General features: G+C 55.5%; 1 protein-coding gene across 5 annotated transcripts in view; it reads right to left on the bottom strand.

Annotated features, from left to right (window-relative positions):
- Positions 1-17,323, bottom strand: part of RPTOR (regulatory associated protein of MTOR complex 1) — a 332,026-nt gene that overhangs the window by 24,348 nt on the left and 290,355 nt on the right. For all 5 annotated transcript variants that reach the window (XM_081272392.1, XM_081272393.1, XM_081272395.1 and 2 more), the window contains 4 exons: positions 14,764-14,882; positions 5,373-5,476; positions 4,614-4,797; positions 3,143-3,253 (listed from right to left, as the gene is read on the bottom strand). In XM_081272392.1, coding sequence (XP_081128518.1) covers positions 3,143-3,253; positions 4,614-4,797; positions 5,373-5,476; positions 14,764-14,882 — 518 coding nt within the window. The remainder of the gene's footprint in view (positions 1-3,142; positions 3,254-4,613; positions 4,798-5,372; positions 5,477-14,763; positions 14,883-17,323) is intronic.

The raw sequence follows: 17,323 nt of genomic DNA, 5'->3' as shown, positions 1-17,323 counted from the left end.
TGTGGTCCTGTGGTAGGCACGAGCTTTGACAGACCACGCTGCGGGGAGGGAAGCTGCCTCCTCAGTGGAAGGTGAGCCACGCCATGACAAGGTCCTCTGGTGGCACAGACCTGTAAGAAACTGATCCGAGTGGTGAGGGCCCGGCAGGAGCTGCCACAGGGGCCACGTCCTGGTCCTCATCCCACTCACCATCTGGACACCCTGCTGTCACTGTGGGCCACATCTTGTTCCCTGGTGAATGCTCAGTTCTGTACGCAGTCTGATGTAGTCTGGGGTTTGGGTTCCTCACTCCTCTTGATCCAATCTTGGCCTTAGAACTATTTTTATTTGGCTGGGGCTGCAGCTCAGTGGTGAAGCACTTGCCTAGCACGTGTGAGGCACTGGGTTTGATTCTCAGCACCGCGTATAAATAAATGAATAAAATAAAGGTCCATCAACAGCTAAATACACACACACACACACAAAAAAAAAAAAAAGCCCTATTTTTAGTTTACCTGTGAAGAAGCAGGCAACTAAAAAAAGTTCTTAATGCATTTTATTACACAAACATGCCACTAGATGATGAATTAGATTAATAAAAAGAATGCCCAAAAGCCTACCATTCAGAGAAAGTAGAAAATGTTCCTGTAAAAAAAATCACAAGATAAAAAATGCCCCGCTCCCTCTTGTGCAGTCAGAAAGGTTAGTAATGCCTGTGAAGGAAAGCCACATTGGTCCCTAGCCCTAAGACTTTGGTTGCCAAGGTGTGATGGACATACTGACAATGAGGGTGACTGTGCTCTCAACCAGGACTGGACAGCGGTCATTTCAAGCTGCACCCACTGACAGCGTGTGCTCGCATACCTGGCAGGGTCAGAGGAAAACAGCGGCTTACTTATTCCACAACTACTGCCTGCTGCCTCTGAGTGGGGCAGGAGTCCTGCAGGGGCCCCTCAGCTACTCTCATCTACAGTGTCCAAGCCTCCAACCTCCTGTGGGAGGGAATTCAGACACTCCTGCAGTTGGTGATGGTCCCAGGGTGGACACTGGCCTCAGGTGCACGGGAGCAGCGCTCAACACTGCTGTGGGAAGCACTCCTGGCAGGACCAGTCGCTTTACAGCCCTTACTGCTGGGAACCTGCCCCGCCCTGCTGCTGCATGCTGGGGTGGCTCCCGCTCCTTGGTGCCCAGGAGAAAAGCCAACCCTTTGGAAAACATCAGTTTATCCCAAGTTCAACAGAAACATGCTCTGGGCACCTAGACCATTCCTCCTTCATCTTACGTCGATGATGGAGAAGAGGCAGCATCCAAGCACGGCCTGAAGAGCTGCTCACTGCCTTCCAGAAATCACCACCACGGCCACCATGGCCACCACGGCCACCACAGCCACCACAGCCACCACATCCACCACCACCGTGCAATAATAAGGGCAGGCCTCCAGGTCCTCAGCTACCTTCCAGAAGTCGCCACCGCCCCCCCCCCCCCCCCCGCCTGTTTCAGGAAGCCAACCTCTGCTACAGGTGAGCGTGCTGGCTTCTGAACAGCGCCACCATGGCTCTAAGGACGGTTCTCTGTCCACGCCAGGTCTAACTGGCTACCCTGCTTGCTCAAGACTTGCATGGATGTTCACTCTGTAAGTTACAGTGCCTGCTTTCTCCTTCCTGTCCTGCCTCTCGCTTTCCCCGCTGCACATACGCGTGCTGACGGCCAAGGCGCTAAGCCAGACTGCCCCAGCCCGTGTGTCACTGCAGCACAGGCTGCACTTGCAGTCAGGGTGGGTTTCTCTAGGACCGCCCTGGACACAGGGCAGCTTCATGCTCAGTACAAACTGCAGAAGGCAGGAATGTGCGAGGCAGAAACCAGCTCAGTGCCTCCAGGCCATGCCGACCGGCCCTCTGGGAGCTCGCACTCAGGTGCCCAGTGCAAAGCAAGGGCTAGGTTTTAGCCTGCTTTTTTTTCCCCAAAATTTTATCATGAGCATTTCCTTATGCCATTACTTATAAAGCTCACCAAACATTAAGTACTTTTCAGCCATTCAACCTTACTGAACACTAAGTGGATCCCAGTTCCATTCCTGAGTGGTACAGGGACCTTCTGCGTCTCTGATTATTTTCGTAAGGTAGCACCTAAGCAAACCAGCCGCAGGTTGAGGGGAACGGCTGCCGGGGGCTTCCGATGCTGACTATGGAGCTTCTTTTTGGAACGACTGGGCCATTTTACACTCTCCGTTTAGAAATGGAATAGTGTACCCTGCTTCCCTCAGCAAGGGGCTCCAGGGACTGGGGCTTTGCTGCCACCACAGGTGCTAATGGTGAGGCTGTACTTTTAAAAAATATTTTTTATTTTGATTTATTTGTTTTCTTTTATATGTGGTGCTGAGGATCGAAACTAGTGCCTCATGTGCGCTCGGCAAGCTCTCTACTGCTAAGCCACAACCCAGCCCCATGAGGCTGTGTTTTAGGCCTGTGTCAGGTCCACTGGGGTGAGAGGGGAGCAGTGTGGAGCTGGGCCCAGAGAACAAGATGCACCCTTCGTTCTCAGGCGGCCACAGGAAGGAAGGGGAGAAGTCCAGGAATGTGCTCTATGCTCACGGGGACCATCACACTGGAGGTCATGCTGTTGGTAGATCCTGTTCCTCCTGCTTGGGAAGGGGGCTTGAACCAACAGCCACAGAGCCACCGTGAACACAGGACACATCTATGCTATGGCTGGAGTTGAATCAGACTCCAAAGCTGGTCCTGAGGAACAAGCCTGAACGTGCTGGTACTGGTCCAGCTAGCGCGGTCTTAGCATCCCCAGAGTGGAGTGTCACCAAGCACGGCCCTTGGAAGTTGTGTGGCCTTACCAATGAGGATGGAGTGACACCTGTGGCCTGGGACTGTGGCAAGGCAGCCTGCTCCTCCCTGAGAGGACAGGAGGGAAGCACAGCCTGCTCCTGGGGCTGTTCTGTCTTGCTGCTCAAGCACCCACCGTGACAGCAATGGGCACCACCTCCAAAGGCCACCAATGTGGCACAAAGGAGTCACAGAGGCCAGAAGCGAGGCTGGGGCAGCAGAGGGGACTCCCTGGGCCAGGGGCCAGGGGCAGGACAGGGATTTGGCTGCCAGGATCACTGGGAAAGAGTGGAGGTCAGGCTCTGGAACCGCCCGCGCTGGGGACGCACCTTCATGACAGGCTGTGCGAAGTAGCGGGCGCTCCAGTCGCAGAAGCCCGTCTGCATGGCAGCACAGACGAAGCTCTTGTGTCCAGTGGCATCATCGGCATCATCCGCAGTCTTCAGGGCATCAGGAAAGGGGAGGTTAGCCGGGAAAGGAAGGAGCAGTCTCACTGTCCCTCCCTCCCCACATGCCTGTGGGAGGTCCTGGCTAGGGACAGAGGTCATGGACAGCTGGGCATGACTGCTAGGGACGGCCCCTCTGCCTCCCTCTCACTTGGGCATCCTGGTGACCAGGTGTCCCTGACTGTCTGGACAGGAACTGGGGGTCTGGGTGAGAAGCAGGACCGGCATCTGCCCTGCTGCCCTCGGTTTGGCCAGTAGAGCCACGGCCCCTCTCCTGGGCCAATTCCCATGGCTGGCTTTGAGGGGCAGGTGGGCCTCGCATGGTTTATCAGTTCCTCAGTGCCTGGCCAGGGCTGCTCCCCTGGCTGAGCGCAGCTGGGTGTGGGTGGGCTGGGCTGCTGACCTCTGTGCCCTGATGCCAGGGGCCGCTATGAGCCCTATGCTCTGGCTGTGCCCACCAGGTGCAGGGCGGCCCTGTGGGGAAGGCTGCAGCAGTCCCCTGGCGCCCCGGTGCTGGGGTGGGTTTAGGCCACTCACACCCCTCCTGGCACAGAGGAGCCTGGGTGGGGCCAGGAGAGGTGCCCGCTTCCCGGAGAGCAGTGGCTTTGGCTCTGGTGAGCCCCAGGATGGGTCAGGTGGGGGCCACCACGCTGCTGCACCTCTCTGCCCCCAGCTGGCATCAGGGCCCAGCCAGAAGGCTGAGCACTGAAATGGAGAACTGCCGGTCACCACAAGGTGAGTCTGGGTCCAGGGCTAGCCTGCAAGGCAGGGACTCTGGTGCCCCCTGGACAACAATGAGAGGGCCAGCTACAGAGAGGCGCTCAGCACTGTGGGCGCCTGGGGCAGCCAGATGCCCTCAGCATGTCCTCCACACCCTTCTTTGGTCCTCCTGTCCTTGATGAGAAAGTGGCAAACAGCCTGGACAGGACGGGAGGCCCTGGGTCAGCCACACTCCCATGGCTCTCAGCCTGGAGGGAAAGCACGGACTCACCCACTGGATCTCCTTTCCGCTGAGGAAAGAGGAGCAGGGTGCTGTGTGTGGAGCAACTGGAGGTTCATGGGAAGCAGACAGCCCCCAGCACCACACCAGAGCAGCTGCCACCCAAGAGGAGGCGTCGCTGCTCACCCAACAAAGGGAACGACAGGTCAGCTCACGGCTAGTGCTGTACCGTGGGGTTGCCAGGACTTGGGGACAAGATGGAGGACGAGGCTGAGGGCAGAGGGGCGCACAGCGAGAATGCCAGGACCCAAACCTGAGGCCTCGCCCTGCCCTGCCCACCAGAGGACAAGCCCTCCACCCGGTCAGGATGCTCGGTGCTTGAGGTCAGAGCTACAGGAGGCGCAGCCTTCTCACCTGATCTGGACCCCTGTCAAACATCTTCCGTGTCCGGGGGAACTGGTGGGAGTGAGGGGTGTACTGCGTCCCTGGGGGGCCCGTGGTGCCCGGGCGGCCTGAAGGCAGGTCCCGGCTGACTGGTTGCTTGGCCACATCGTTGGTCAGGCTGCAGCTGCTGGTGCTGGATGCTGGTGGGGAGCCTCTGCATTGGGAGAAAAGCCGACGGTGAGCTTTACGGAGGGCCACCACTCGGCGACAAGACTCCCTGCCACAGATGCTGCTAACATGGCGACTGCCGTCTTTGGGCAGCTGTTGGAGCAGGCACTTGCTGGACACGCACAGCAGAGAGGATGGTGACTGAGCCCGGAGCAGGCCTGCTGGGAGGAGCCTGAGTCTGCTTGCGCCGGGGCAGTCAGGACCCCCGCTGCCTCTGGGTGTGAACACTGCTCTGGTGTGGCAGGGCAGAGCCACTCTGTCGCCACCCATGTGGGGAACTAGGTCCCTGGTGAGATCCCAAAGGCCAATAAATCAGGCTGAGTTCCTCTCTCAAGTCCTACTATGTGCAGAACAAGGCTCCTGAGGCAGGGCTACTTCTAGGAAGGGCTCAAGTGAGACAGATGTGGGGCATGGGGGAGACAGAGGAAGGGAGGAGCCCGGGAGCAGGGAGGGGAGGGGAGGCGGAACACAGGGCAGCGAGGGGGCGAGAGAGAGGGGGGCTTAGCAGTGGCAGGGCGCTGGACTCTCAGCTGGCACAGAAGCTGGCCCCAGGCCACTTACCCGACCTGGTGGATGTGCATGCCCTTGTTGGTGGGGCTGGCCGGTGCCGACTGGGTCAGAGAGGAGGTGTCCAGGATGCGCTGGGGCCGGGCATTCACTGTGGCCTGAAAGAAAGGACGTGTGATGTGGGGGTCGAAAGGCAACAGCCTCTGATGCCACAGGCGCACAAGGTTGGTGGCTGTTTGTGTGCTGCTTCACGATGGTGGAAAAAGCTTTTGGCTAAGGGGATCTGAAACCCCCACAGAAGGCCCCATTAGCCCCCAAGAGCAGTGCCCTGGACCAAGAAAAGCTGATGCTCATCTAGAAATGGCGGGCTCCGCCTGGGGGTCGGGGCAGGGCTGGGGAGTGGTCTGTATGACGTTCTTGAGGCAGACCGCGGGGCACCTTCAGGACCGTACACGGCCACCTCCGCCACCTCCCTAGAGTCCACCAGCCCTTGTGCAGGAGCCGAGGGGGCTTTCAGGGCCAGACAGGGCCATGAGAGTCAGGGAGCACCTTATCAGTATGTGCTGCCCAGGTGGGCTCTGGGGTGGCCACCACCAGGGCAGCCCCATGAGCACAGCTGCTGTGTGACTGCCGGTGCCTCCTGTGGTCAGGGTCCAGAAGATGGTGGAGGCCGGGAGGGTGTAAGGCCTGTGGCACTCCTCTGCCTCCAGGGGCAAATGGGGTCTCCTGCCCTGGCCTGCTACTAGGCTGTGACCGTACAACCTCCGTGACGTCCCTGTGGTCATCTGCACTCAAGGAGAGAATGTCACCACAGCTTGTCATTCCCATGTTCAGGGGCTACCCAAAATAGCTTTTCAAATGTAGCTCTATGGATGAAGAGAAGGTCATAGGTTCCGCAAGTGTCCTTCCAAAAACATTTGCTGGGCTTAATTCCAACACAGGAAGCTTTGCGCCAGCTGGGATGTGGCATCTGGGGTGGTGGTCCTGCTCAATTCTCAGTGGACCCTGTGCAGGTATGGAACCCACCATTTGCTGGGAACCAGGTGGCAAAGGCACTTGGGTGCAGCCACCTTGCTGCCCACCCAGGGCGGCTGGTGTCTTCTTTGTCAGGAGGACGGGCCCACTGACCCTCATCAGGATACCCGCTGAGAGCCAGCTATGCCAGGCTGCCTCTGGAGGTTGGGCACACGTCAGGCCAGAAGACAAGAGCCCCCACTGCGAGGACTTTGTTCTGGGGGCCCTCCTGGCCTCAGGTCTCTGAAAAACTCGACTTGCTATCAGGAATGCTGTTCCTACAGTTCCGCCAGTAGACATAAGTCAAAACAACCATAATGGTCTTTATTTAAATAGTGTCGACATTTCCCAGTAAACCATCGGCTTTGCTGGGCTCATGGACACACCTGTAATCCCAGCAGATAGGGAGGCTGAGGCAGGAGGATCACGAGTTCAAAGCCAGCCTCAGCAAAAGTGAAGTGCCAAGCAACTCAGTGAGACCCTGTCTCTCAAAAAAATACAGAATAGGGCTGGGGATATGGCTCAGTGAACGAGTGCCCGAGTTCAATCCAGGTACAAATGTGTGTGTATGTATATATATATATATATATATATATATATATATAAATAAATGATGGAACCAGCAGGAAAAAGGAGCCAAGACTGGCTCTTGAAGGCTGTTTCTCATGTTTTGATTTAAGAGTAATGTGTGTTCTTCATGAATTTGTTTTCATTTTGTATTTAAATCATTCAGTCAATTCTGTGGCACACATACCCTGCAAAACCTGACAGCCATGATTTCATAAGTTAAAAATGAGAAAAGAAATTTAAAATTAAATCATATGTGTGATATGTGTCTTCTGAAAATTTCTGGAGAAACAGTGGGAGATAATGGGGTGACGAAGCTTCAGAGGTTGACAGCAGACCTCCACAAATCCCCAGCCCTCTCTCGAGCCCAGAGCAGGGGAACTCGACTGTGGGCGGGCTGCAGGGGACTTCAGAACCATGACTTGCAGCCCAGGTGCCCCTCTGCCTCTGTTCCTGGCAGCTCCTGGGGAGCCCCTGTGGGAGCCCGTGGCCCTCAGCTCTGCCGAGTGCAGCCTGTAGAAGGCACGATGCTGCTCACACCTGGGTTGCTGCTGTGAGGCCCCCATTTTGAATCATTTTCTGATTCTGACAGGTGGACCTGAATGGGGAGGGAGGCTCCCAGGGCCTAGGTGAGCAGGCTTCATGCTCGGATGGAGCTCTCTTCTGCTCTCTTCCCAGTGTGTCCACGTTTGGCACTGGTTACGTGGCTGGGTACAGGTCACATGGTGAGTGTGAGTGGATACTCCTGGGAGGTGACCACTGTGAAGACAGAGGATGCCAGAAGTAGGGGACTGTGGGAGGTTTCCTGCATGTCCTGACATGCGGCGGGCATCTTGCTGGGCAAGTTCTTGGTAGAGGACGGACAGCACGGCATATAAGACCCAGCGCCCTGTGTGAGCCCTTCCTGATGGCTCTGCTGTCATTGTCACCTGGCACACAGATGCACCCTCTGGGAAGACCAGAGCTACATTCCCTTGTGGCAGTGGGTCTGAGCCCTGCATAGCATGCAGCGGTGAGAGGTGAGGGCATGGTGCCCAGCCAGCTTTACAGAGGCAGCGTGACTTTGTTAAAGCTCGGTTTCAGGCAGAGCCGCTGCAGGATGGAGATGCATCCCCCCGGGCAACACCGGGGCCTGCCCCAGGAGCAGTGAAGCCCACTTCTACCTCTAGCCTCCAGCATCACAGCTCTAGGGGGTCTCTAACCAGACCGTCACAGGACACAGAAGTTGGGCCCATGGCAGAGAAACAGCCCCGGGAGAAATCTCAGTGGCACAATAGGGACTCCCCCTTCTGGATCTGCATGGTCAGGCTCGGACTCCAGTGAAAACACCGCTGCTCTATGTGGGGAGGGTGTGGGCTCCAGAAATGTTCCTACTAATTCCACATCAGAGTTCTGCATTCACGTGTGAGGGACTCTCAACAGGAGCCCGCCGCAGGGCTTGGAAGCCCCCCAGGCTGAGCAAGAGCCAGACCTGCTGTTGCTCCACTGCCCAGGAGAGACCGCGGACACAGCACTTCTGCCTCCACAGGTTCTCCTGCCTCCACAGGTTCTCCTGCAGACTGTTTCCTGAATAACTACTTGAGACTTCTCTTTTGGAAATGTAAGTCCTGGGTATGACATTAACTGTGTGTTCGCTACACTCAAAGCTCAGTGCCCTAGATCCTGAACACTGCAGGAAGGGACCCTGAGTCACCTAGGACCCTGTGTGGCTGAGGCCAAGGAGTTTCACCCTGCTGGCTCGCTCTCTCCCTTGTGGACCTGGCAGGAGGAGAGGCAGGGTGCTCCTCCTGGGGCTGTGCTACCACTAATGCTCATGCTAATGCATGTCCCCAAAGGGTGAGCCCAGGGACAAGACCAGCCTCACAGCCTGAACACTGGGAGGTGGGGGGAGGTGGGAGGAGAGTCCTGGCTACGCTTATGCTGACCCCAGGCTGGTTGCTGCTCCCAATGACAGACCCAACCTGATCTTTTCTTAAAATTGGGAGCCATCTCGCCACAAAGCCATGAAAAGATAATTTCGGCTTTACTATAAATTACTGCAAATTCTGAACCTGCTTGGAATGCCTGCCCGTGCCTTGAACTCACCCCTGCCTGGCTCTCTGACCAGATAGCAGCCCTCTCTGAAACTTTAGTGATGCCTCATAAATATTGGCCTTCCCTGGCCAGACAACGACCCTCTCTGAGGCTCTAATGGTCCTCATAAATTCTGATGTTGGGGCCAGCAAAAAAAAAAAAAATGTAAACTACCATTAGTGTGATGCTTGTCAGAGTTCTGTTATCTGTAACCCCCCTTTTGTGTAACTTTCTGGGCTATAAAGCTGGGCTGTAGGAAAGGTGGGGGGGCTGTCTTGTTCCCACCGTTTTGGGAGGGAGAGGCAGCGCGGCCGGTCGAAATAATAAGCTTGCTTTAATTTGATTTTAATTGGAGTCAGTGGTCTTTTCTTGCGTCCTGGTCTAACACCAGAGCCTCTCCTCTGTGCTTGTTCTTGTGTGGCTGCCCTGAGGGCATAGCAGAGTCTCAGGGAGAAAGGTCCCTGGGCTGCCACCCAAGAACCATGGAGCTGGTCCCAGGCATGGCCCACCTAGCATCTTAGTTTAGAAGGTCTTTCCGGGGGGGCTTCTGCAGGGAAATTCCACACAACACCATTTAAAAGGAACTTCTTGGTGAGTAGCCGTGCTGTGACCCAGCAGGCTTGGCAGTGCCTCTCAGTACCTTTCCTGAGTTTCTCAGTCTTTATCTCACTGGTGGTTCAGGCCTTGGTCTCCCTCCCACTTGGACATTTTGCCTGGGGTAGGGACATGAGCCCCTGGTTTCTGACACACCTGGTCTGCCTACATTCCATACAGGCATATGATGCCAGGGGTTTCTGGGGCCATAGCCACAGCCGGTTCCTTGGGGTCTTTGTTCTCCTTTTTCTACTTCTGCAGGGTTTCAGGTTTCTGTAATAAACACTAAAGCAAAATGCAAGCCTCCGGCCACGGAAGAGGGTTTGCAAACCTGACAGCAGGCTGTAGCTGGGGAGGGGGCTCTTTCACACAGGCCGCTCGAAGCCTGCATTTGAATGAAGAATTCTAAGGGGCATCCCACAGTAATAAGGCGCTTTCTGATGAACAAAATTTGGCCTCAGAATTCATCTAAAATAGGCTCATTTCTCTGTAAAAATGAAATATAATCCCTTCAGTTCCTGCAACGGAAGGTAAGGCGCCTCTTGAAATTAAAATGAGAACAAGAAAAATTCCCTTAATACTTATGCTTCCCAGTCTTCCAGAAGCCGTGTCTACTCGGAAACCCATGCACGTGCAGTGCTCGCACAGACACAGGTGGCGCTGTGCTACTGCAGGGTCTCCAGCGAGGCCATCTTGCTCGGGTTGTGGTGTGCCTTCGGGGTGGCGGCCACGTGCATGCTGGGTGTGTATCACCTGAGGCCAGCCAAGCAGGCAGAGAGGCCAAATGCCACTTTGCTGGGGACTCCAGGACTCAGTCAGGACACGTCAGGTGATTTCCTCAGGGGGCTGCAGCTTGCCGACATGCAAGGTGACACCTAGGAGGCTGAGTCTCCTTGACCTGGGGGCTTGGGCCCTCCTGGCTCCGAGCTGCAGCCTGAGCACACAATCCAAAGGGCCCGGGGTGGGTGGTGGTGGTGCGCCTCTCCTGGCCTCTCCTGCAGTGCAGGGAGGACAGCTCCTGGGCAGCACCCAGCTCCCAGAGGTCGGGTCACAGCAGCGGGCTTAACACCAGGCTCCAGGATTGCAGTGCGACATGATCCAGGCAGCTTTAGCCAGGGCAAATACATAAGGCCACTGGAAAACACACAGGCTGAGTCCTGAATCTCCATGACTAAAATACTCAAGAAGCCACAGTAGCTGGGACAAAGTGACAAGCCCAGGCCTACAGCTGGGCTGCCAGGAAGTGCAAGGGGGGCCCTGGCCAGCAGGCCATGCTGTGCCTCCAGGAACAGTAGAGAGGGCGTGGACACCTGTGCGTGCCAGAGGCTATGGCAAGGAGGGGGCCAGCCAGCCTCTGCTCTCTGAACACAAATTCTAAATTTACAGCATTCATTAACATCCATACAAAGCTTTTAAAAAGATTCAAGTGAAAACGATTCCCCCCCTCTTCTTTTCCATTTCTGTGAATAAAACCCAGGGGCTCACACATTCTAGGCAAGTGCTCTGCCACTAAGCTACACCCCCAGCCGGTTTTATTTTTCAACTTCTAAAATTTTGAGATAAGACCTGATAAGTTGTGCAGGCTGGCCTTGAACTAGTGATTCTCCCGCCTCAGCCTCCACTCCTGGTGAAAACAATGTCTCAAACCCACTGTTGAGCTCTGGCACTACTGGTGGAGCCTGAGTCAGAGGCTGGCAGGATGGATAAGTGGTAGGACAGGCCTTCCATGACACGCTGCCCCAGCCTGCCAAAGCTTCCGCTGCTCTGGGCCCAGGACCTGCGGCTGACGGGGCGGGGTGCTGGGCACAGGGCCCTGCAGCCTTCCCTCAAGTTCCTTTCCTCCTCTCTTCCTGCCTATTTCCTTTCTCCCCTCCCTCCGGCTCAGAGCATAATATGAAACATACATTTTTAAACAGTTTTCTACTTGAAGCAATCCTATTCTCAGTTGAGAAATCGGATGATTGGCACATATATTGGTTCCTTTTCTTTCTTTCTTGCCAGGGAATGAACCCAGCAGTTTTCTACTAACAGTGAGAATGTTAACTTGATCAGCCATTTCCCACAGGCAGTGATGAGCACAGCGCCAACGCCTGCGTCTCACAGGCCGCTGCAGCTGGTCACCCAGTGGCGAGGGACTGAGCGAGGGGTCAGAGTGCTAGAGTGAACCATGCAGGCTCTCCCCAGCTGGGAGGGTGGTGCCTGATGCTGTGACACTAGGAGAAGTTCTGGGGAGGAAGGGAATGAAGACTCGCTGCACCAGTGAGTGGATGCTTCTAGGGTTAGGGTGCCAAATGTGAGCACACCGTTTGAGCCCAGGACCAGGATTTACTTCTGCATTGTCCTTGCTGTGGCTTTAGAGAAAATGGGACTGGAGACTACTGCATTGGAACACTGGGGAGCCACGGGGCTCTGTCACTACCCCCTGAAGGACAGCCACAGCCGCTGTCAGAAAGACAGAGCTCAAGCAACAGGAGCAGCTGTGGTGTGGAGGGAGGCCGGGCAGCAGGCTTCCAGCGCAGGGGCAGTTGCAGGAACTGGAGTCCAGCAGGTGCTGGGCGCTGGGCAGGGCTGCAGGACATGCTGGGAAGGAACAAGCAGGTGGGCTGCCACGGTCCTGGTCCTCCTGGGCCTAACCAGCAGCACCTAAGGACGGTCCTTGCTGTGCTGGGGCCAGAGGCAGGGACCGGCACCTGGTCTGGAGTGGGTGCCATCAAGCTGTAAGACCTGGTGACCTTTCCCTGTACTCTTCTTGCAATTCTTCTGTAAGCTTGAAATTATCAAAAAGTTGCAAAAACATTTTAAATGCTAAAGTCAATAACCTCTAACTGCATTCATAAAAGCAAAGCTGCCAGGTAAGAGTGTAGTTGTTCAATAAGCAACTAGAGTACCAGAAAGACCTGCTCGACTGTTTTTAGATGCTAGGTGTTGGGTACCTTGGGTCTGAGGTCCTGGCGTATGCCCTACAAGCCGCTGCCAGCCAGTCCCCAGCTGCAGTGTAGAGGAGAGAAACCTAGGTGAGCCCAGCACTCTGGGGAGAGAGGACACAGAGCTGAGCTCCAGGGAGGCGTGGGCGCTGGGATTAGCTGGGTAGAGAACAGGGAGGGGAGTTTCCAGGGTCTTCAGGGAGGGCCCTGAGCTTTCGATACTCTTCTGCTCATAGGTGGGGCAGCCTCCTGAGGCTGGGCAAAGAACACCAGGAAGCGGGGTAAAAGGCACAGGTCCACAGTCCCAGCTACTCAGCAGGCTGAGGAGGAAGAATTCAAGTTCAAGGCCAGCCTCAGCAACTCAGTGAGACCCTGTCTCAAAATAAAGTTAAAAGGGCTGAGAGCGATGCAGCACTAATCTCTGGGATATATAAAATACTCAAAAAACTTAATACCAAAAAAACCCCACAAATAACCCAATCAGTAAATGGGCTAAGGAACTAAACAGACACTTCACAGAAGAAGAAATATAATTGATCAACAAGCATGAAAAAATACCCATCATCTCTAGCAATTAGAGAAATGAAAATCAAGACTACTCTAAGATTTCATCTCACTCCAGTCAGAATGGGAATTACCAAGAATATAAGCAATAATAAGTGTTGGTGGGCTGGGGATGTGGCTCAAGCGGTAGCGCGCTCGCCTGGCATGCGTGCGGCCCGGGTTCAATCCTCAGCACCACATACCAACAAAGATGTTGTGTCCGCCGAGAACTAAAAAATAAATATTAAAAATTAATAATAATAATAATAAGTGTTGGTGAGGATGTGGGGAAACAGGCACACTCATACACTGCCGATGGAACTGCAAATTGGTGCAACCACTATGGAAAACTATTTGGAGATACCTCAGAAAACTTGGAATGAAACTATTAACCTAGCTATCCTGTTCCTTGGCTTATACCCAAAGGACTTAAAATCTGCATACTACAGTGATGGAGGCAAATCAATGTTTATAGCAGCTCAATTCATAATAGTTAAACTACGGAACCAACCTAGATGCCCTTCAACAGATGAATGGATAAAGAAAATGTGGTACATGTACACAACGGAATATTACTCAGCCTTAAAGAAGAATGAAATGATGGCATTTGCAGGTAAAAGGATGGATGCTAACTGAAATCAGCCAATTCCCCAAACCAAAAGTTGAATGTTCTCTCTGATAAGCGGATGCTGATCCATAGTGGGGCAGCAGGAGGGTGGTGGGGGAAGAATGAAAGAACTTTGGTTTGTGTCAAGGGCAGTGAGGGGAGGAGACGGCTGTGGGGATGGGAAGGGCGGTAGAAAGAGACAGACATTATCACCCTACATACATGTGTGATTACACTACTGGAGTGACCACACCATGGACAGCCGGAGGAATGAGAAGTCGTGCTTTAGGTCCAAATGCCTTCTATTGTAAAAAATAAATAGGGCTGAGGGTGCGGCCCAGTGTGGAGGGACTGCCCACTTGCCATGAGGCCCTGGGTTCCATCCTCAGTACAGGGGAAAAGAAAGAAAGAGCAACAAGAAACTAGAAGGCATCAGGCCAAATTCCCAGGACTCACAAAAGAACCGGGGACTGTCTATACTCCCCGAAGAGAGAACGATCAACCCATGCCCTGTGCTCTCCCTCGAGCACGAGAAGAGGAGCAGGTGAAATTCAGGGAGCAGAGGGAGGGAGAGTGGGGAGCTGGAGGACAACAGGAGCCAGCCAAGCCAGGAGCCAGGTCTCTGAAGTGTCCTTCGCCACAAGAGCCAGGAGAGGGGCAGTCGCCACAGGGATGTGAGGAACATGGCAGGGACGTCACCACGGAGCACACAGATGCGAGGAGTGTGGGCCTCCTGACTCAGCCATGTGCAGACAGGTCGGGCACCCCATGATCCAGGCGGACACATTTTGCAGGTGGTTTTTTTTTTTTTTTGTCTCAGGGATTGAGCTCAGGGGCACTGGACCACTGAGCCACACCCCAGCCTTATTTTATATTTTATTTAGAGACAGGGTCTCACTGAGCTGCTTAACGCCTCACCTTTGCTGAGGCTGGCTTTGAACTTGTGATCCTCCTGCCTCACCCTCCCGAGCTGCTGGGATTACAGGCGTGCACCACTGCGCCCCGCCTGGGTGGTGTGATTTTAGACTGAGGGGGGTCCTCAACCTGCCTGGAGATTACTGCTTGAACTCCCATGACGGGAAATGAGCTCCGCGTGCGGCAGTGAGCGACCCAGCGCACGTACCTTGTAGGCGATGCTGTTGAGCACTTTCATGGCCAGATCAGACACCTCTGGGTAGGGGTCGGCAGCCAGGTGCAATAGGACTCTCCAAATCTGAGTGTAAACACTGTTAAAAGAAACTCCTAGAAAAGAAACAGGAGATGTCTTAGTGGAAACAGCTCCTGCACATGTATTGCTGGTGTCTGAGGCACTGTTTTCTGGACATTTAACCATGGTACCAAGAGCGAGGGTTAGGGAAGCTCCCCAGTGAGTTCTCTGGTCTTGGGCCAGGGAGTCAAGAATCCCAGCGGTCAACAGACCCCTCACCTACTCTCATCTTCTGAGCCTAGGTCTTCCCAAAATGAAAGCTGGGAAAGGAAGGGCAGATTTGCATCTGGGATGCCCCTGCAGACCACAGAGGACCGCTGGTCCCCAGGAGGCGTCTGAGCTCCAGTCCCAGATGCCAGGAGCTGCTGTGGCCCTGGCATGGTGTGTGGGCTCCGCTGGTCACCCCACACATGGCGCTGCACCGAGCTCCTGGAGAACATGAGAGGTGTATGTGACATGACTCTGCTCCAAGGTCTCCCGGCCTAATGGCCAGCACTGACCAAGAGGGTGCCAGACGCCCACAGCACAAGGCCTTGTGCTGCAGCCCAGGTGCAGAGACAGGTGACACAGGAGCCACTGGGGCCCAGGCGCGTCAGAGGAAGACACACTGCTCAGGGCTCCCAGGTGAGGTCAGCCCCCAGGGTGGAGGCTGTGGGGAGCAGGGCCACACCACAGCAGATGGGAGAGGCAGAGGGGAGCCTGAAGGGGTGTGGTCTGAGCAAAGGCTGCCGTGGAATGTGGCTGGTGGGGAAGGGCAGAGCAGCCCCGCAGTGCCCAGGCTCGTGCTGTGGCAGATGGGTGCTGGCTTCCCAGGGGGGAGCCAGAGACAAAATGCTCCCAGGGGCTTTGGGGCAGGGAGAAAGCCACACATAACTGCATTCTTTTTTATTTTGGGAGAAGCTGGACAATTTGCTGAAAAGCACATGTTCTATTCAACAACAAAAAGGGATTTGAGGAGAATTTCAAATAAGCAGTGATCCTGTGACCCTTCCCCAGACAGCTCTAGTGAGCCCCTGGGTTGACCAAGGAGCTGAGACCAGGCCTCCTGTCGAGAGAGTGGCTCAGTGAGCACGCGGTCAGTGGGACGGGCTTTGTGAGACACACTGAAGCCCCAGACTGGAAGGAGGCTGAGGTGGCCAGAGCCAGCCCTGCTCAGGGGCTCCTCGGGGTGTGTGCTGTGTCGGCCACTCACCGGCCCCCGCCCTCTCATTTATGGACACAGGGTGGGCAGCACTTCACCTCCATCACCCTCGCCTGCAGAGGAGACTGGGAGGGTACGACCCCACGAGAGCTTACCAAAGCCCCTGCTTCCTCACCACTCTGAGTGGGTTACCCCCACTCTGTCCCTGCCCTGGAGGCCCAGACCCAAGGAAGGCCACCATCTGGTGACACTGCCTGGCAGTGACTGCGACCTGTGCTCACTTGCACTCATGTGGCCAGCAGCCCCAGGCCTCTGTGCTGGCCCTGCTCACAGAGCCCCGTGCCTGGGAGGAGCCAGGAGGCGTGGCTGCAGGAGACCGGAACCTCTGAGAAACGAGACACAGCCCAGTCCAGCTTGAGGAGGCCTACAGAGGTGTGGAGGACCCCAGGGAAACCCCGGCCCATTCAACCCTGCTCTCCTTCTACCCGCTCTAACTCAGAACAGAACCTCCAACCCCAATTCCACAGCTCCCAACAGCTGTCTAGATCACAGCCAGCCCTAAGGAGAGTGTTTGGTGAGATCATCCAGAATCTGTGGGAGCACTTTCTCAAACGGAGCCCACATCCCTGCCCCAGCAGATGGCCTGTTTGTAAGGACCATGCTCTGGGCCCTGGGGGACCCCCAGGAAGTGCCTGCATTTTGTCTTTTCAAGAGAAGGCAGGCAGGAGGAAGGTGCTCCGAAGTCACTCTCGAGACAGGCCCCTGATTTGTGACGCAGGCGGAGGAGAGAAGGGCGCTGTGTGGCTCTGCACGCAGCTGCAGTCAGGAAGCAGGTGGCCAGCCCGAGAGGAGCTGGGCCTCCACCAAGCCACAGGAAGTCCTCGCAAAGGTGCCTCTCGCTCACCACAGCCCCCATCCAACACCCTGTCCCCTCTATTATTTTCGGTCTCACAGGCGTCCTCTGGCCGAGTGACGCATCGGAAGTGGCTTCCTGTGAAGCTCAGTTGCCGTGTGACACTGAGCTGTGAAGAGACCGTGGTGCTGACAGTAAATCCCAGCTTGACTCAGATGCAGACCTTCGTCACAGGACAGGGGGGTGGGATGAGGGGAGCGACACGCGGCGGGCAGGGAGGGGAGTGGGCACGTGAAGACGCAGGCTGCTCATCCCTCAGCAGATGCCGAGCCAGCTCCTTAACTGAACAGGTGCCGCTGGCAGGGGTGTGGGGTCCCAGCTCCACCCCTTTGGAGCTGTGTGGCCCCAGGCCTCATGTGCTAGGTGGAGGTGACAGATGTGGATCCCCAGGGGGAGGTGGCCAGCTGGGCCCCAGCAGGAGG

Source organism: Spermophilus citellus (genome assembly GCF_964194105.1).
Source record: "Spermophilus citellus genome assembly, chromosome: 17".
In the NCBI taxonomy this organism is placed as follows: Eukaryota; Metazoa; Chordata; class Mammalia; order Rodentia; family Sciuridae; genus Spermophilus; species Spermophilus citellus.
The sequence above is the reverse complement of the archived record's forward strand: the minus strand, read 5'-3'. Positions and strand labels throughout refer to the sequence as shown.